A 17,639-nucleotide genomic window follows, 5' to 3' on the forward strand; every position below is an offset into this window, starting at 1 on the left:
GGTTTGGGGGGCGGAGCCTGACCCCGCCGCAGCACTGCGCGCGCGCGCGCCCGAGCGGGCGGGGCTAAGGGCCACCGTTGGCGCGCGCGCGCTGCGGGAGGCTCGGTGGGGTTGCGGCCCTAACGGGGCGCGCCGCCGTCTCGCCCGGCCATGGGGCTGGGCAGCAGCTCGCGGGGCTTGGAGACAGGGGCAGCCGCACGGCTCAGCTCGCTGCCCTGCGCCCACAAGTCGGTGCCAGGCAGCGTGGGGCTGCACCGATGGGTTCCCGCATCTCGCGTGGAGTTTTGAAAAGGAGCGGGGTAACCGCAGCCCTGAGGGCAGTTGGTTTTACCAGGCGCTGTCGCAGCTGCGCTTGTTTTCCCGCTTACAGGTCACTTGAACCACGTTGTGCTAGCAGAACTTTAGCGCTGCTGAAGGTAGGGGGAGTAAAGAGCAAGCCTAGCAGTTAGGGATCGATAGGACTGTGATGCTTAAGACAGTTTGTGAAGTAACCAGCCTTGTAGGTAAAACGGCACTGAACAGCATAAATCAGGTTATTCCCGGTCCTTTTCTCCCGTTTCTTGTCTGATACGAACCCTGCTCCTTTTCACAGCAAGCTCCAAATAGACTGACAGAGCACTAACAGATTCAGAAGTCTGCGTTCCCCTTCCTGTAGGTACCAATTTAAATTTCTCTTCTTTGCTGGTCATCCTTTCACAAAATCTAGAGGACCTTACTCAACTTCAGATATCTACTTCTTCAAATTAGATTGAAATAAACAAACAAACAAAAACATTAAACAATCCAAAACAACCGAAACAACCTGTGAGGGTGGTCAAACACTGCAAGATGTTGCCCAGAGGTGGTGAAGTTTTCATCCTTGGAGTTTTTCAAACCAGGACTGGCCCCAGCCCTGACCAACCGGCTGCAGCTGGCCCTGCTGTGATGTGAGCATGGCGTTGGACCAGACCATCTCCAGACCTCAGCTATTCTGCGAGGCTGCGTTTTTACTGGACTGTAAAAAGCTGGTTCACATCAAAGCAAAATGAAAAGGGTCAGGGGCCAGGTTCAGGGGTTAGGGCAGGGCTCAGGGTCAGGAGTCATTTAAACAGAAGCATAATAAATCTATGGCCTCGTTGCCTTGACTTTCATTTTATTCAGGAATGTAAGTACAATTAAGTGGCTTGGGTTATTTGCCTTAAAAACCCCGCTCAGGAATGCAAGCAAGAATATGGAAACGTCACGTGGTTAACAACACTGTTCAAAAATGCATCGTCTGTTATCCTATAAATATCTGAGATCAAATACCAACCTCAACGTTTTTTCATTCTGCAGCTTTTAAGTGCTAGAAATAGCATTTCTATACGAATACATGACCAACTTTGCAACAGTGTTCTTTTAACTCAGACACCAAAAAAAATACTTGCTTGCTAATAATTGAAGAGCTATGACGAAGATGCTTGTGTGTCAAATGAGAACGGACTGAGTGTTCATTTATGCAACTAATTTAACATTTCCTTGTTTGTCAAGTTCCACAATACCAAGTTCTTTTAAGATTCGTATTCTTGAGTCAGTGGCTTTCATATTCATCTTGTTCATCTGCAGAACACTCAGTGCGGCGCTGTAAGGCAAGAACAAACTGTTTAGCAAACAGGGTATCAAACACTAGGTCTGTCAGAAAATGGCTAAAAAGCCCATATTGTTTAAAGAATGATTTAGGAAGTGTTCCTTAATTCTCATACTTGTTGAGATTGTCATCAACTTTACTCAGCTGCATTAATCTAAGAACAATCACTTCCTAATCTAACTTTGGGATTAAAGAGAGTTTCGTAGCTTAAAACTTCCTCATCTTTGCCATCAACTTCAAGAGATCTGCAGCACCAGTCCCAGGAAGGGGTCAAGGCTTGTGGGAGAGATAAGGGGGGGTGATGTTGGTGGAGTTCAGGGTCAGGCTTTACCAGCAGGATTTTGAAAAAAAAAAACAACAGCCTGTTTCTGAAGAACCTGACATTCAGTATTGTAAATTATCCAATTATAAATGCCACTTTTCTACAAAGGAATTTAGGGTATTTTGTATGATGGCCTAATACTTTGGGGTATATCCCTAACCAGGAAGGCTATCAGGGAGCAAAATCAGACTTCTGTTATAACAGCACAGTAAATGGCTAACTAGCTGTTTGTTTCATTTGAAAATGGTGAATTTCTTTACAACTTAGAAAGTTCTTAGTAACGAGTAGCTTTAAGTCTTACCTGTTCTTATTTACAACGAAGTGGTTAAATAGCTCCCTGTACAAATTGTTCACGTCTGCTAGTTTAACAGTGCTTCTGATACTTCTTGGTACAGACATAAGCATTTCCTCAGTCAACGGTTTGAATTGTGACTCTAAAACATTGGAAATAGAAGGTATTTGTTTCTTCAGAAATCAGGCCAAAGTCAAGACAGTACTTTCACTTCTTTTTAAGAGAACACTGAAATAGGTCTATATGGTCTGACTGAGAGATTTGCCCCTGTTGTACTAGCGGCAAAAGAGCCTGTATTTGTCAGCTGAAGTTATTTATAATAACTGCCCTTTTCAGAAAGTACAACAGCTTAAGTTATTAATTGCTGAATTCTAGGTAATAACTCGATATGTTTAAATAGCAGAGAACTATTAGAGTTCAATATTAGAGATGGAAGTCTTAGGAGGGATTAGTATTAATCCCAAAGGTTAGTTACTGGGGCAAGGTGTAGGGGGTGGGGAGAATCAGACTTAAGGGTCAAGCAAAAAAAAACAAACAAACAAACAAAAAAAAAACAGTGGAAAATTCTTCCTGCACTTACCTTCAGTTGAGCTGGGAACTACAGACCCTGAACAAAATGGCTAAAAATAAACAAGAGATAATGTTAGGAGTTCTTGGAGTTCAGTTTAGAAAGCAGTTTCTGCAATTTCATTTCTGTATTAGCAATTACATTTTACCATTGGATAACCAAGGATCTTGCAGCCACCGCAGCCAACAGCAGGATCTGAGGCATTAAATAAATCCTGGTTTCAAATAAAATAAATTTAAAATGGAAACAGGAAGATTCATATGCAAGTCCGATGAACCTTTTCAGCCTTCTCCTTTGCATTCCAGTACAGATGTAGTTAAAAGCACTGCACATGCAGCAAAGGAAAAAAAATGGCTTTCCTATTCTCAGGCAACCTGCAGAGGCTGACAGTCCTGACAAGCTAAAGGTAGCTACACCCAGCTCTCCTCAGCCAGAAAAGAAATACTGCACTGACACAAAATCCCAGGGCCTTTGTGGCATCTTTCCATTCCTTCTGCCTTTCAGAGAACTTCTCGAATATATTCAAAACACGCTCACTGACAACATAGGAAACAATACCAATTAAACTGGCCTCAGCAGGAGTAGGACACAGCTACCTACATTTTGCATGGGGGCTGTTTATGCTAGCCATATTTGCAAACAGAGTGAATGAAGCAGAAAGGTACTGGAAGGCTTTCATGCAAACCAACCGTGGCAATAAAGGGAAGAAAGAGGCATCCTTTGACAGAAAACTAGCGGGCAGGAAGAAGACACGTAGAAAAAGATAAGGCCAGTAAGACCATTCTGCTCTATTAACCTTCTTTACTATTTTGCTTTTATTATGAGACCCAGACCAAACCTCTGCAGATAACTATACTAAGACTCTGTGCCTCAAGAAGATCTGGGAGAATATCCAACTTTTTAACAAGTATTAGTTTAGATCTATGTTCTTTCACATCACAGTTAGAATACACTTAAGTTATTCCAAACTTTAAGATTTCACAGGAAATTAAATCATCAACCTAATCAGTACACAGTAAAATTGGAAAGGTTTGAACTTCAGCTAACTTCTGAAAAACTCCAATTCAGTGATATTAAGGTACAAAAACAGCCCTTCTGACTTGAGCTGAGCTACTCAGGATTAATGGTTTCTGGAATACTGACACTTGGTGGTCTAATTACCTCTTCCACTAGCGATTCCATTTCTTTAACAGTCTGACAGGTTAACTGCTGTGCTGCAGCCTGTTCTTCTTCTGACAGGGGTAAGCGCTGGAAAATAAAAAGATACCAAGAACTCTGGTACTTCCACTTCCTAGGGTGATGATATTTACAAAAGAACTCAGTGCTTGTGTAGTTGTTTCCACATGCAAACTAACAGTAGATTCCTACTTTGCTTCAAATGAAAGCAAATTTACAAGCTTAATATTTCTGAAAATCCAATCACAATATTCCTTTAACACTATACAATAAATGACTCAATGAAAATAAAACGAGTTATTTAAAAAAAGAAGTATTTCACTTGAAGAGTTAAGTTTCTCCACAATAATCAATTTTTGGTTTAGGAAATAGTCAGGTACAAGATCTTCATTAACTGAAAAGTCTAAATGTAACTCAAGAGACACAAGAGTCTTCCACTTTAACAAAATCCTATATGAAAATTATTCTTGGCAGAGTATCCTTGGAACGCAGAGAGAGACAATCTTTTTTCTTCCTGTGATTTAAAAGACAGTAGTTATTATGTCATTATACAGTACGTTTTATCTATAAAGACTTACCACTATCTTGTCTAGATCTGTTGACAGATTAAACACGATGTCAGGGCACTGTCATCAGAACACTGATTTGAACATTGAGAGGAAACGTTTCTTTGCACCAATTGTAATGCCACCCCATACATTACAGTGTATTTTTCACTTACGTATTTTAGACTGAAAAAACATTTCTCACTTACAAGCTTTTTTAAAAATGGTTTCTCTTTCTAATTTCTTTAAGGTAGCTACTTTTAAAAAGAAGTCAGCGTAGGACTGGGACACAGCTGTGAAACCATTCAAACATGTCACGCTATCCACTTACAGTGTAACTTTAATTCAGACTAAATACCACTAGTTTAAGCAATGAGTGATGAATCAGGTTAGTGATTTACAAAAACAGCTGCAATCTTGCAAACATTTCTTCTGGCAAACTGTTTTCTTATTTTCTATGAGCCTATACATTTAAGAGTTTCCAGTGAAACCACTCACGTCTATAGAGGTTACACAAACACACGGGCATTTACAGGCGAGAGCCGAGTTACTAAAATGAGACTGCTACCTGAAGATTCGTATGTTGCTGTAGTGTCTGAACCATCTTCATTGTGTTCTCTAGGGCAGCATGGATGCCGTTCATGGATTCTCTTTGCTCTAAGGAAACTTTTTCCAGCTGCATACATAATGTTTTATAACGAGATTTCACCACTGAGAGTTCTTCTAAGAGAGTAACCGGGTTTTCCTATGTAGAAATTAAAGGTACATTTAAACTGTTCAAGAAAAGAAAATCTATGCAGACACGTAAGATTTAAAAACATAGGAGTTACAACAACTCAAATATAATGTGAAACAACCCTTTACAATGAAAAGTGCAGCTGAGAGTATCTTAATCCTATACATTTAGTTTTTCATATGCACAAACGGTAGGTGGTGTTAATAAACCAGTACAACTCTGTGGTTCCTTAATGAAAACTGGAGGATGACTTTACTGTGTTGGTGAATTTTAATAGCTTTTCTGATTTGGCATGAATTAGGGACTTCTAAATTAAAAAATGATTGTTTTTCCACTGTCATAATATATGTGGAGGCAAGGACTTATATATGAAGGCTTCTACACACTGCCATTTATTGTTTTCATCTTTCTCTCATCCATCCCCAGCCCTGTATTTAGTTACTGCTGACTAGCAAGTCTATCTTTGGTCTCCCAGTAAGGATGAGTTATAGCTAAGATAGGATACTCTCTGTGAAAATTAGGTGTTAACGCTACTAATTTCTCAAAGCGAAACATGGGAGAACTTCATTCACTATACCAAGAATTCAGGGTTTTCTTACAGTTTCTGCACTGAATTCATTTTATGCCAGTTACCTTGGTATATGATGCAAGAAAAACGTTATAATAATAAAAAACTGTCTACTAGATAAAAGAACATTCACAGGTTTTCATATTAAAGAATAATACCTCTTTATTACCAGCTTCGCACAGAATGCAATAAAAGTTATTAATTTAATTTGAAAATACTACCTCTGCTGACGGATTATCAGGAAGACTTTTCATTATTTCAAACTCCAGTCTGTGTTGAATATAATCCAGATCAGATTCTGCCTTCTGGAACTAAAATATTTAGGATTAGCCACAGTATATTCAAAAAGAAATGCAGACACACCCCAACCATTTGCCTTTCCTGTATTTCAGGAAAGCAGAAGACAGATGCCTCCTCTACTCCTCCAATCTATTCCATTAGACGATAGTTGCCAATTACACTGACACGCATCTAGCCTGAAAAGCATAAAGCAATATAAACTTTGAGACTTCTAATCCTATAATTTTATAAGTTAAAACCCATCATCCAAAGAGCTATAAAGTATCCAGGTAATAAAAAGCAACGCAGTAGGAAATCACTTTGCAGAATTACTTCGATACCTTACATGTAAGCTCTCAGCCTCAGACATTACCCCATTTGCCGTACCCAGTACAAACGTAGGTCTGGACACGAGCATTTTCCTCTCGTGTGCCATTTAAACAGGCGTATGCACACACTTCTACTGATTGTAGCCCCTTTATATTTATCTAACCTACATTAGCTTTACATCTTGCCACTACTCCCGTGTTCCTACAGCTCCCCAAACGCATGACAGTGTTCCCATCCATTCCTGCATTACGTGCCCTTTCGGTGCCAAACCTCTCAAGTTTGTAAGCAGTACCCCAAAGAGGGAAGTTACAGCAAGACACAAGAACAATGCATCTTTTTTCAACAGATCTTCACACGTTGCAGAAGATGTTTGATTTTTTCCCCAACATTAACATACCTTGCATAAAGCTTTTCCTTGGCTAGTTGCTTTTCTTTTCAAACATTACGAATTCTGCTAGCTAAACTATAATACTCGGTTGTTTATCCAGCAGAAGCTATGAATAAGTGTTGAAGAGCAAAGTGTATCAGAGATTTTGTTATTAATTAGACGAGGAATGAATTCTCTCCGATTATTATAGCAACCATTACACATTTTATTGTTCCCCAGTAAGCCAGAGCAGATAATAAATAGATAATAAAATTGATGACATCACATTTATTTCCTCAGGATAAATAACCCACCAGAGAGTTAGCTAATTGCCCTGTAAAACAGTCTGCTGATAGCATTATTACTTAATTAATTTTAGCCTGCGATTTTAATACCTATTAAAGACTTCTTCTCTAAAGAAAGGCAGTTTTCCCAGTTCAGAAAAACAAACCAACAAAAAAATAATTATTTTCTTAATGTAATCATTTGGAGATTTTACAGTCACGGAAGAGGCTATGATGGAAGTTCAAGATGCTTGTAACTTAGCTCGGGGTAGCTTTCACTACTTTTGTTGAGCTTAACTCTGAAGTAATCATTACGACTTTTAGGATCAATCCTAATTTTAGGATTCCTAAATCCTAATTTCAGGATTTGTGCTTAATGAAAATATTAACATTGTTCGGTATCGCTACTTTCTGTTGGAAGCGTACTAACTGTTGAAGAAACTATTATCACCAATTTCAAAGCATGTTTATAAGCACGGGGGTGTATTCCTCCAAAATGATCTGGTTTTCCTTTATTTTATAACTATTTCTTTCTTGCTGTATCTCAGGAAACACACACCTGCAAGAATCTCACCTTAGCGTTACAGGTCAGGACCATTTCTATGATGAGTTCTGTACAACAGTCACACAGAAAATGCACTTTATGAGCTGTAAAGTTGTAATTTACTCACAGGCTTAGCAGAAAGTGTTAGAAACTGTGAGGCAACTCTCAAGCCATTGCTGCATGCTCTGCTTTCAGATGCTTTGACAATACTATTGCACTGCTAGCTGTAAAGTACAGTAGTGCAATAAAGTCAGAGCATTCGTTAGCAGCAAGAATTCGGAACAAGTAATCAGTACACTCAAAATACGTATTGGAAAAAATAAGCGGTTTCTGTGGGTCAGACGTTTTGGTAAGGCAACATTCACCCAGTCCTAATACAGACATGCAAGAACCTTCATGTTTCAAGACATTATTAGTCATCATCACTGTCATTCCACTGACCAGACAAAAAAGACAAAAAAAAAAAAAAAAGAAAGAAAAAAACACCCAATAAATGCTCAACAGAACTGTCAGAAATTCATTTTTGCACAATTTGGTGCTCTTTTAACTGGCAACTACATTTCAAAGTTTACGTCTTTTTAGGTTTGTCTCATAGTAGGTGGAAATGGTAAACCTCTATCAGACAGATGTTCTTAAACTGCATTACAGAGAACATTTTATGGACGCACGAGTTTATTCAGTCACTTTAAATTGCACGTAAACACAGACTCATTTCCAAACACTGTGGATATAAATTATCACCGGGGTTACCTCATGGCTGTTAGAGGACCATGAACAGGAGGTGTATTTCACACGTCTCCATAAAGATGTTTCTCTTTTTAATAAAACCAGTAACCTCGTAAACAAAGGCTGAGGACTGGGAGGGTCTGACAGCATTACGGCTCTTACTAACAAAACACAAGGAACAGAGGAACGGGCAGGAGAGAAATGGCTGATGGCTGATGCACGCAGAGCAACCTGAGCCAACCTGGGACGTTTCTGTAGGAAACCCTGCAGGCTGTAAGAATCCCCTACAGCGTTCCTTCCTCTTTGCAGGGCACTTACTTCCAAGGACACACGCTCAGAGTTGATGGGATTTGTCATTAAATTCCACTTAACATTTCTCCTTGGCAAACAACTAGGAGACAGTAAAAAAAAATAAAAAGTTTTCAATCTCATTTTAAAGTTGTTTTGCAAAGCACCTTTGGTCTCAGACATAACAGTGCCTTAGGACTCGCGGCTCCGTAGCACAGTAACGCCGATAGCATTGCTGGCCAATGCCCTTTTAACATTGCACTGCTTTGTGTACGATCACTAGTAGTACAACATAAAAAGGGCACTGGACAGACACCGCTCGGAGAAAAAAGTAGGTCCAGTACAACAGAAATACAGTCACAGAAATTAACTAAGTTGCTCTGACTGAAGCACTCTCACGGCATCTGCCAGTTTATCCATTTGGTATCAAGTTTTACTAAAGGAATGTCCACTAAACTCAAGTTTCCTCCACTGCACGCCGCGGAGGTGCATACTGGAAAGCATTGCTAACGAGCCAGCTTTACAATCTGTCACCTAATGAAGCTCATCTTATAGATGTTGTGGGTCATTCAACGCTTATTGTTGCTGTCCTTTGAGCACTAGCCTCAGATAACTGAAGACTACCTGGCATTTCCATTCACATCGTTCTTTTTAAGCTCCTACACAAGAGTTTATCCCTGGTTCCATGAGACTAAAATGAAACTTTTCAGGAAATGCATGTCCAAACCTCTGGGGAAAATAAAAGTGTTGTTTTATCACACTTCTGGGGAGAGATCCAACCTCCCAGCCAGCCCGGGTGGAAGAAGCAGTAAGCAGAAGGAAAAGCAAGGGACACAGAGCTGCAGTATACGAGACAGTTGCCAATGTACATATTTTGATTCACTTAATGACAAAGAAATGTTACACTTTTGAATGAGGTTTGCATATAGGAAGATGGTAAGCAAAATTGTTCAAGAGGTATTTAAAATACACCATTTTTATAAAAAAAACATGTAAAGTTCAAAGACACGGGTAAAGATGCAGGACAGAAGTGCCTAGTGCCACCCAGCACTAAGGGATGGCAGCCAGGCACGGCACCTTCTGTGGGAAGGAATTAACAGGAGACTCAAACAGAAAAATGTCAGGCTAAGGGGGTAAATTTTAAAATGGTTGGGTTGGGTTTTCAAATGGATTCCCCAGATGATTTTGGATACTCAGGTCAGGGGGAAAGACCAAGCCAGAATCTCCAAACCTTTGGAAGTTTGGATGTGCAAGTAATTGACCCCACTGAGGTCTCCCCACTTCAGTGCAAGACCCTTTTGCTGTACTTGTAACATAGATCGTAAGACAATGACACATTACCATCTTCTTCCACTGGCTTTCATAAATGCCCCTGTTAGCTAATCAAAACACCTCTTTAATTATTTACGTGTCCTAAAGTGAGGAATTAGAAGTCCAACTTTAAAAGCACAGCTTTCACTAAAACAGTGAAATGAACCTTAACACCCTAAAAACAAACAAACGAGGAGCAAAACCAAAACATACTACAATAACAACACACACACACCTAGCCTGGGTGGTTCTGAGCAGAATTACACAGAAGAAAAAAAAAAAGTTACAAAGAAAAAAGAAATCGCTCAAACTGGGCTTTAAAACAACTAACAAAAGATGGGGAGCTGAAGCACACACAATGGGCAGGGCTGAGGTTTTGAATCTGCAACTGGAACAACTTCAGAGCTCTTGACAAGAATGCAGCATGTCACTGAAATCAAACACTGTGCACTACCATTCGGAGTGTTCGGCGTGATTGCCGCAGGTCAGTAACTACAGGAGAATAACCTCAAAAGTATGGCTCCTTCAAAATAAAATCTTGGTTTTAAAGTGCAATTGAACTGAGAACTAGGTAGCAGCTTGGATCCTCTGTTGACAACATTCAGCCCCTTCTTTCTTTTCAGGCCACCCTTACTTAGCTGCTGCTAATGCTTTCGGGGATGCGCTACACTGGTACTGGAGAAAAGTGACTGAAGAGCACTAAAAGGTAAACTAAAGGTTTAAACGGAGCATTTAGCAGCACACTAGCTCTGTGTATCAGAGTGAAAGCCTTGCACACCTTAGTTAAGGGGTGCTGCTGATGTACTATATTTGCCATCAAGTTCTCCTGGTGCTCCCATTTTTCTAGATTTTTTTTTCTCCACTTTAGTGGTGTGAGTGTGTACTGATAAGGACTAGGAAACTCTTCAACTTTTTTCCTTTTTTTTTTTTTTTTTTTTTTTTTTAAAAAATAAAAACAATGTTTGGTGGGGAAAAAAAAAAAAAAAAAAAAAAGATAAATGATACAGTCTCTGTAGTGAATAACTCACTTTCCCCCATCTCCTGATGAGGCCATTTCTGGTTTGACAATTGAGGTACCTAACGGACAATTAAAACCACAGAAGTTTTAAATTTTTGGAATTCCAACAACTCCTGGAAGTCTCCATGCGAAGAAAAAAAAGAACAACAAAAACCACCAGAAAGGAGCATCGTATTTTGAAGAATTACCTCAGCGCGAGCATTTTACCTCACACGCGGACTTACAAATGAAATTAAGCACTTGTAGGCATAAAATATCGCGGAAAACTTCACTGAAGGGAGCTGCAAGGCGGCTGCCGAGAGCCACCACAGGGAGCACGGGCTGTGGAGACCACCACAGGGCCCCGCTTCCCTCACGGCTCCGACGGCCCCGGGCCCCTCGCAGCCCCCTCGCTGGCCGTGTGCCCCCCGGGCAGCCCGGTGTTGAGGGCGGGCGGACCGGCAATGCCGTTCCCGGCCGGGCGAGGCGCTGCCGGTGCCGGTCCCGGTGCCGGTGCCGGTCCCGGTGCCGGCCGGGCCGCGGCCTCCCCTCAGCGCTGGGCGGGAAACCGCCGCTCCCCCCCAATCCCCCCCCCGCTTGGAATGGACCATCCCAACTCGCCTCCCCTCACCGCTCCCCCCTCCCCCCGCGGGGACAATGGGCCAGCCCAGGTGTGAGCGCCCCCCTCTTTCCCCCCCCGCGCTGTGAGGAATGGACTCGTCCGGCAGCGAAGCGCTCCACGCCGCTCCCCCTCCTTCGCGCGCGCGGCCGGGGGGGTGCAGCGGAATGGTACGGCCCAACCCGGCCCGGCCCAACCCGGCCCGGCCCAACCCGGCCGCCGTGAGGGCCGCGCCCCCGGTGCCCGAGCCGCTGCCTCCCCCCCCCGAGGGCCGCGGCCTCCTTCTCCCCCTCAGGAGGCAGCTCCGGGGCTCGACCGCCGCCCCCCGGCCCCGCCGCCGCCCGTCCCGGCCTCACCATGGTCTCGAGCCTGGCGAGCGCCGTCTCCATGTTGAATAGTTGACATTCCTCAGGCGGCGGCGGGGAGATGCCCGCCCCCCGCGCCGCGGGCCGCGGAGAGACGGAGGTTGCCATTGGGCAGCTGTCAGTCGGAGCTCGCCCCCCATTGGTTGGGCTCTGAGGGAGGGCGGTCGTGATTGGGCGGGAGGGGATGTAAACCCTCGCGGAGGTACGGGGGCGTTCATTGGACGCCGCGGGGAGCGGAGGGCGGGGATTGGTTCGCGGAGGGAGCGCCGCGAGCCGCCGTTGGGGCGGAGTGGAGGCGGGCGGGGATTGGCTGGCGTAGGGAGCGCTGAGCTGCTATTGGCAGGGAGGCGGTACTCGTGCTTTCCTCCTTTCCACCCCATTGGCCCTCCCCACCGCCATCCCTCACCTGATTGGTCAGCCTCAAACGCTTCCACCCAATGACGAGGGCGGAGCAGCGCCAGGCCCGCGGTTCCCCCCCCCAACTCCCTTCACCTCACCCATCGAGCTGAGAGGGGGTCCCGCGTCCTCCTAGCGACCAATCAGCGCACGGCTTACGTGGGAGGAAAGGGAGGGGACGGCTGAGAGCGGCGCTCCCATTGGCTGCGCACCGCGCGGGGCCCGGTTTGAATCGGCGGCGCCGGGCGTGAGGTGAGCGGCGGCCGGGGGGGGATCGGGGGGCCGGGGTCCACCCCCCCCTCCCGACCCTGGTCCCCCTCCCCGGCCGCCCTTGTTCCGTGCCCTTCGCTCCTTATATGGCGAAATCGCCGTTCCCACGTCAAATTTCACGTTTTTTTTTCCACACTTTCACCTTAATCTCTCCGTTTCTGACAGGAATGGCCAAGTACAGACGCCGACGGAAAGCCAGAGCCAGAGCGAAATGTCGCCTGACAGGGAAAGGAGGTGCTGCCAGACCCCGCGGCTCAGGCGGTGCTGCGCCGCTGTAAGAGGCTCCTTTTGGGCTAAATTTGTGATTTATAAGCTTAATTTCTGCGTCCCCTCTTTGCTTCTGATGGTATGTGGAGCTGAGGTAACAGAAGGACGCCTGGACACTACTGAGAGCCTGGCCTGGATGCTGTGGGGCTGTTCCAGCTTGTGTATCTTCCACTACTCCATCTATAGTTAACTTTAACGTGCAGGAGAAGCAGTTAACATTTGCAATACTTCATTTATTTAAATCTATTTGGTGCTGGAGCACTTCTCATCACGTTTTCTAGCCCTTCCCGGCCTGTGTGCTCGTGTTTACTACACTGACACCTGCTGTTGCTAGTACTTGTAATTTGCTCACTGTTACCTTGCTCACTGGCACCTTTTTCAAAGACTGAAACTAAAAATGTTTATAATATAAATATAATTATGACCTCATTCTGACCTATTCTGTCCCAGGTCAGCAGGTGATCTTCCGCTGGACCCATGCTCTGTCCCAAGCCATCCATCCTCACGCTGGTCAATGGCCTTGCCCAGTGTAAGAAACATGGTAAAACCTCTTACAACAACGGTGTCGTTTCTGTATTGCTGGTGCCAGAACACTGTTGCACAGGTAAGTTCTGCTGCTTTTCTTGGTTTTGACAATGTGTCAGGTCAGCCTTAGAACTCAGATGCAAGATACATCAAATTTGAAAACTAAGCTGTAAACTTAATTATGTCTATTGAAAAATGTAAATATATATCGTGTTTTTTCTTGAAGGAATAACTGAGAAAATGTCCAAGGCCACTCTAGACATTAAAAATGCGTGTGAAACTGGAGTTTTTACATGGCAGCGTCAGCAGGATTTGCAGTGTCAGGAGTTTCAGTCTTTTTTTTAATAGCAGAGGTGACCACGTTCACTTTTCAGGTCCAATGTGAATTACAGCTTAGAATTCCTAGATTAAGTTAAAAGGCTTTTTTGAGGAAGTCGCTCCTTGGGTTCCTGCCAAGGAACTATTTGGTGAAACTGTGTATCTTCCTGCTGTGCCTTTCTGTTGACCTCAATGAGAAGACCCTGTGACAGAAATTCCATCAGCAGTCAGGGCTCTGTGTCTGGAAATATAACTGAAAATATTCATTTTGTTTCTTTTTATGCTCAGAGTTTTAAGGTGGTTAAAGAGACAATATTTCCGTCACAAATCTACTTAAGGGAGCTAAACACATTCAGAGAGCAGCTGGAAAAGTTGGAAGCTGAATTTTCCAGACTACAGGGAATGCTCCAGGTCAGTGTCAATCCCTGTGGGGCAGGGTAATGTTGGCTTGTGTAGGGAACTGTGGTCAGTGAGGAGAAAATCAAGACCTCCTCACCGGGGAGTGCTTCACCTCTTCTTCCCATTCAGCATTACTAAGCTGCAGTTACTTGATGGGTAAAGGGAACTGCTTTTCTGGTGAGCATCCTACAAGGGCATCTTGTGTCTTTCTGGATCAACTGAAGCCACAAGCTCCTTTCTCTTGAATTCTATCTACTTTTGTCAGTTGATGTAATATTCTCTTATTTATTTATTTTGCTTTCAGGTGAATGGAGTTGGGACTTCATCTTCAGAAAATTCTATTTGTCAAAAGTGCAATAAAACAACGCTGGGTGCTCCTGTACAAACGCAGATGGGCCCACTGTCATCCACGTGCACGCCTCCTGCAGTACAGCTGCAGCCTGTGTCTGCACCCCCTCCACCTCCTCCTCCTCCACCTCCACCACCACCACCACTGCCCCCACCAAAACTGCCTCCAGCACCTCTCCTCCTCAAACGGGGCAACGGCTCTAAAGCACTTCTGGTAGGGAGTAAGAAGGTTCTTCTATTTCTGCACTCGTGGCTGGGTTCTTTGGACCCAGTTCATCAGGAACGTGGGTCGCTTGCTGATCCTAACTGCCCTTCCAACCACCTCATATTTTCAGGCGCCGTCACAAAAAAAGGATGTGCCAATGCAGATCACTCTCAAAGATCTCCTGAATGTAAAACTAAAGAAGACGGACAGCAACCTGAGAATGGACAAGGTAAACCAGAGGACATGTGGATAAATGGTGTACTGGGGGCAGCTCTGCACTGGAGTCTATTTCCTACAGTGGTTGTCTTAGCACTTCAGAGAATTCTTCAATAAATTAATTCTTCTCTTGCAAAAACTTGGTGATCGGGTTTAAGGAGTTTTTCTAATTCTGCATGTGGGCATTTGAAATGAAGAAATCAAGTGACTAATGTCAGCTGATGTGCAGGACAGGTCTAACTTTACATTAAGGGCATGTAGCTTTATGTCTGTGCTATCAATATATTTGTGTACCTTCTTTTGCCTATCCAAAATCTTGTTTGCAGAAACTTTGTTTACCTATCTTTGTCCAAGATGCATCAAAATCTTCAGGATTCAAACAAGCCTAAAAACCCTAAGCATAGAAATCTCTCAGAATATCAATATTAAATAGATCTCGGATCAGCGAGGCCTTCTCAAGTTTATCTGTGGTAACATTTCTTTTCTAACTTCAGGCAGGATCACCAGTGAAGACACGCAGGGCATTAATTACAGTCTCAGATTTACAAGGTGTTAGTCTGAGATCTAAATCCAAGCCATCAGCTCACATTACGAACTCCCTAACGTAAGACATTTTCTTCCTTTCTTTGTTGTTAATTTTTTTCTGTTCAGAACACTATTTACACAATGGAAAATGTTTCATTTTAACGTTTTTTCCAGCAGTACCCCACCTAAAAATCAGTTAGATCTTCGAAAACATCTTAAGAAAGTCAATATACAAAGGTAAGTCCCATTCTCTTCTTGTTTTGTTTTTCTAGATAAAATTAGAGAACTAATTCCCCTTGTTCCCAATCTTTTCAGAAGTCCGGGTGGCACTCCACTAAATAAAGAAAACATGGAGTGTGGGACTGGGTTGACACCAATAATGACACAGGCACTACGGCGCAAATTTCAGGCAAGTTTTGATGTCTGTAACGATGAGCTGGCCTTAAAATCCATACAGCTGCATACTGACTTTTTTTCCTACGATGCAGTGTCTTTGGTGTACGTTAGGTAATCTCTCCATAATACACATCCAAAAGTGCCAAATACCCACAAATGAGGGTGCTTGTTCTACTGATTCCCATTTTAACAGTAAGGAAAGAACAGGATGGAAATGCCCTTGCCCATCCTCGGTTATTTGACCATGCTAAGATGAAAAGTTGCTTTTTTGATGGCCATTCTCATGTTTTCAGTGCTATCTCCAGCATCAGAGTTCCGGTTTCCAGGAGGACAAAATCTGAGGGTTAATAATGTCCTGAGGATTGGCTGTGTCTGTTGTCTTTTATGAAGTGTCAGTTAAGAATTATATTTTATCTCAGCAGCAATTAGTTTATTTTCCAAGATCTGACCCTGTTCTTGTTTTACCAGATGGCTCATCCAAAAAGTCCTTCGCCAGCCCGGCTGAGTGCTGCAAGCAGCTTTGATGAGCAGAAGTAGTTTTATGGAACAATGCATTTCTCATTTGTGGTCAGGAAGCCACTTGAATCCAATTTTTATGTCACGCAGACAATGAATCTGTAAGTAAATGCAGTACTTTTGAGAAGGGGGCATTTTGAAAACACTTTATCGGAAATCTGCCTTTTTTAAAGGCAACATATTTCTAACGTGGCTCAGACTGGTTCCATCTTCTCTGATAATGAGAAAACAGAATGAAATTTCCTGAGATTGTTGAGACCTGGCTGCTGTTGAAGCAGGGACTGTAATGTTCCTGGCACTGATTCTGCTTGTAACATAAATGTGTGCTTGTTTATTGAAATTCAATATTGCTTTTACATTTTTTGTAACAAGGATCTTGATGGTAATTATGTAAATTCAAAGAAAAGAAGCAATTAAGCAGTGTTATTAAAGTGAGAGCCTACATGTTCCCACAGACAACTCAATGATGTGGCTAAGAGTGTATCAAGTACTTGTGATGGTCGCTTTGGGCTGGCGTCCCATCACCTGTTGTGTTACAAGAGTGGGGTGCTTCGAGGCAGTAAGGGGACGGCTCCTGGAGTGTTGAGATGAGCTCTCCACCGGTGGTGGACACATAAGGTGCCAGAGCCACAGCTTCCCTCTGCTCAGGACAAGGACTTGCCTCCGCCAGACCTTGAGGCTGCTTTCCAGAGAGCCACCACTTTGTGCAAGCCCAATGGCCTCCTGGTTGTGTCAGGAATAGTGTGGCCAGCAGGGCCAGGGAGGTGACTGTCCCCTTGTACTCTGCTCTGGTGAGGGCACCTTGAGTCCTGTGCTCAGTTTGGGCTCCTCGCTACCAGAAGGACATCAAGGCCCTGGAAAGTGCCCAAAGAAGGGCCACGAAGCTGGTGAAGGGCCTGGAGCACAAGTCCTGTGAGGAGCGGCTGAGGGAACTGGGGGTGTTTGGTTTGGGGAAGAGGAGGCTCAGGGCACACCTGCTGGCACAGCAGCGTCCCACCTGCAGCACGGGCTGCCAGCCCTCTGCGGCTGTCCCGAGCCTTTGGGGAGAGCCAGGAAAGGAACAAGGGGGCACCTCTGGAACTGCGGGTACCCCCTGCGTGCTGCCCCGGCGTTGTACCCCCAACCTACCCCGGGCGGGGGCAGCCCCTGCCCACATTTCCCCTCCGCCCCCTTCCGCTTCCCGCGGGGCGCAGGCGCCGCCTCGGCCTTGGCGGCGCAGGCGCGGGGCCGGGCCGGGCCGGGCCGATCCGAGCCGGGCCATGCCGCTGCCGGGGCCGGTGAGCCTGCGGGAGCTGCTGCTGGCGGCCGCGGCCGGCGCCGAGGGGAGCGGCGGGG

General features: G+C 44.4%; 3 protein-coding genes across 4 annotated transcripts in view; 2 read left to right on the forward strand and 1 right to left on the reverse strand.

The window, feature by feature from the left end:
* Positions 1 to 1,111: 1,111 nt before the first annotated feature.
* SKA2 (spindle and kinetochore associated complex subunit 2) lies at positions 1,112 to 12,068 on the reverse strand. Its single transcript, XM_035343361.1, has 7 exons — positions 11,915 to 12,068; positions 6,035 to 6,124; positions 5,078 to 5,254; positions 3,950 to 4,036; positions 2,801 to 2,840; positions 2,230 to 2,362; positions 1,112 to 1,600 (listed from the first exon to the last, which is right to left on the reverse strand). Exons 1-7 carry the CDS (start codon positions 12,029 to 12,031, stop codon positions 1,474 to 1,476), a joined length of 771 nt encoding a protein of 256 aa, XP_035199252.1. The 5' UTR covers positions 12,032 to 12,068; the 3' UTR covers positions 1,112 to 1,473.
* Positions 12,069 to 12,386: 318 nt separating this feature from the next.
* PRR11 (proline rich 11) lies at positions 12,387 to 16,656 on the forward strand. Of its 2 annotated transcripts, XM_035343265.1 has the most exons (10): positions 12,387 to 12,571; positions 12,755 to 12,863; positions 13,307 to 13,460; positions 13,988 to 14,110; positions 14,403 to 14,660; positions 14,782 to 14,880; positions 15,362 to 15,471; positions 15,567 to 15,629; positions 15,708 to 15,801; positions 16,257 to 16,656. In XM_035343265.1, exons 2-10 carry the CDS (start codon positions 12,757 to 12,759, stop codon positions 16,323 to 16,325), a joined length of 1,077 nt encoding a protein of 358 aa, XP_035199156.1. In that variant the 5' UTR covers positions 12,387 to 12,571; positions 12,755 to 12,756; the 3' UTR covers positions 16,326 to 16,656. The 2 variants fall into 2 exon arrangements, with proteins under 2 accessions (XP_035199156.1, XP_035199155.1); XM_035343264.1 differs by lacking the exon at positions 12,387 to 12,571 and having other exon boundaries at positions 12,624 to 12,863; positions 15,570 to 15,629.
* An 866-nt stretch (positions 16,657 to 17,522) lies between these two features.
* Positions 17,523 to 17,639, forward strand: part of SMG8 (SMG8 nonsense mediated mRNA decay factor) — a 7,463-nt gene continuing 7,346 nt past the window's right edge. Inside the window, exon 1 of the mRNA XM_035343263.1 lies at positions 17,523 to 17,626. Coding sequence (XP_035199154.1) covers positions 17,564 to 17,626 — 63 coding nt within the window. The 5' untranslated portion in view covers positions 17,523 to 17,563. The remainder of the gene's footprint in view (positions 17,627 to 17,639) is intronic.

Source organism: Oxyura jamaicensis, chromosome 19, assembly GCF_011077185.1.
Source record: "Oxyura jamaicensis isolate SHBP4307 breed ruddy duck chromosome 19, BPBGC_Ojam_1.0, whole genome shotgun sequence".
In the NCBI taxonomy this organism is placed as follows: domain Eukaryota; kingdom Metazoa; phylum Chordata; class Aves; order Anseriformes; family Anatidae; genus Oxyura; species Oxyura jamaicensis.

Coding starts and splice junctions, on each gene's coding strand:
- SKA2 (XM_035343361.1), bottom strand. CDS start 12,031: ATGGCAACCTCCGTCTCTCCGCGGCCCGCGGCGCGGGGGGCGGGCATC. Junction 2,841..3,949: donor TGGAATCGCTAGTGGAAGAG/GTAATTAGACCA, acceptor GTTTATTTTTAG/CCATTTTGTTCAGGGTCTGT. Junction 1,601..2,229: donor TTCGTTGTAAATAAGAACAG/GTAAGACTTAAA, acceptor CTTGCCTTACAG/CGCCGCACTGAGTGTTCTGC.
- PRR11 (XM_035343264.1), top strand. CDS start 12,676: ATGGCGAAATCGCCGTTCCCACGTCAAATTTCACGTTTTTTTTTCCAC. Junction 14,661..14,781: donor ACGGCTCTAAAGCACTTCTG/GTAGGGAGTAAG, acceptor TCATATTTTCAG/GCGCCGTCACAAAAAAAGGA. Junction 15,802..16,256: donor CACTACGGCGCAAATTTCAG/GCAAGTTTTGAT, acceptor TTGTTTTACCAG/ATGGCTCATCCAAAAAGTCC.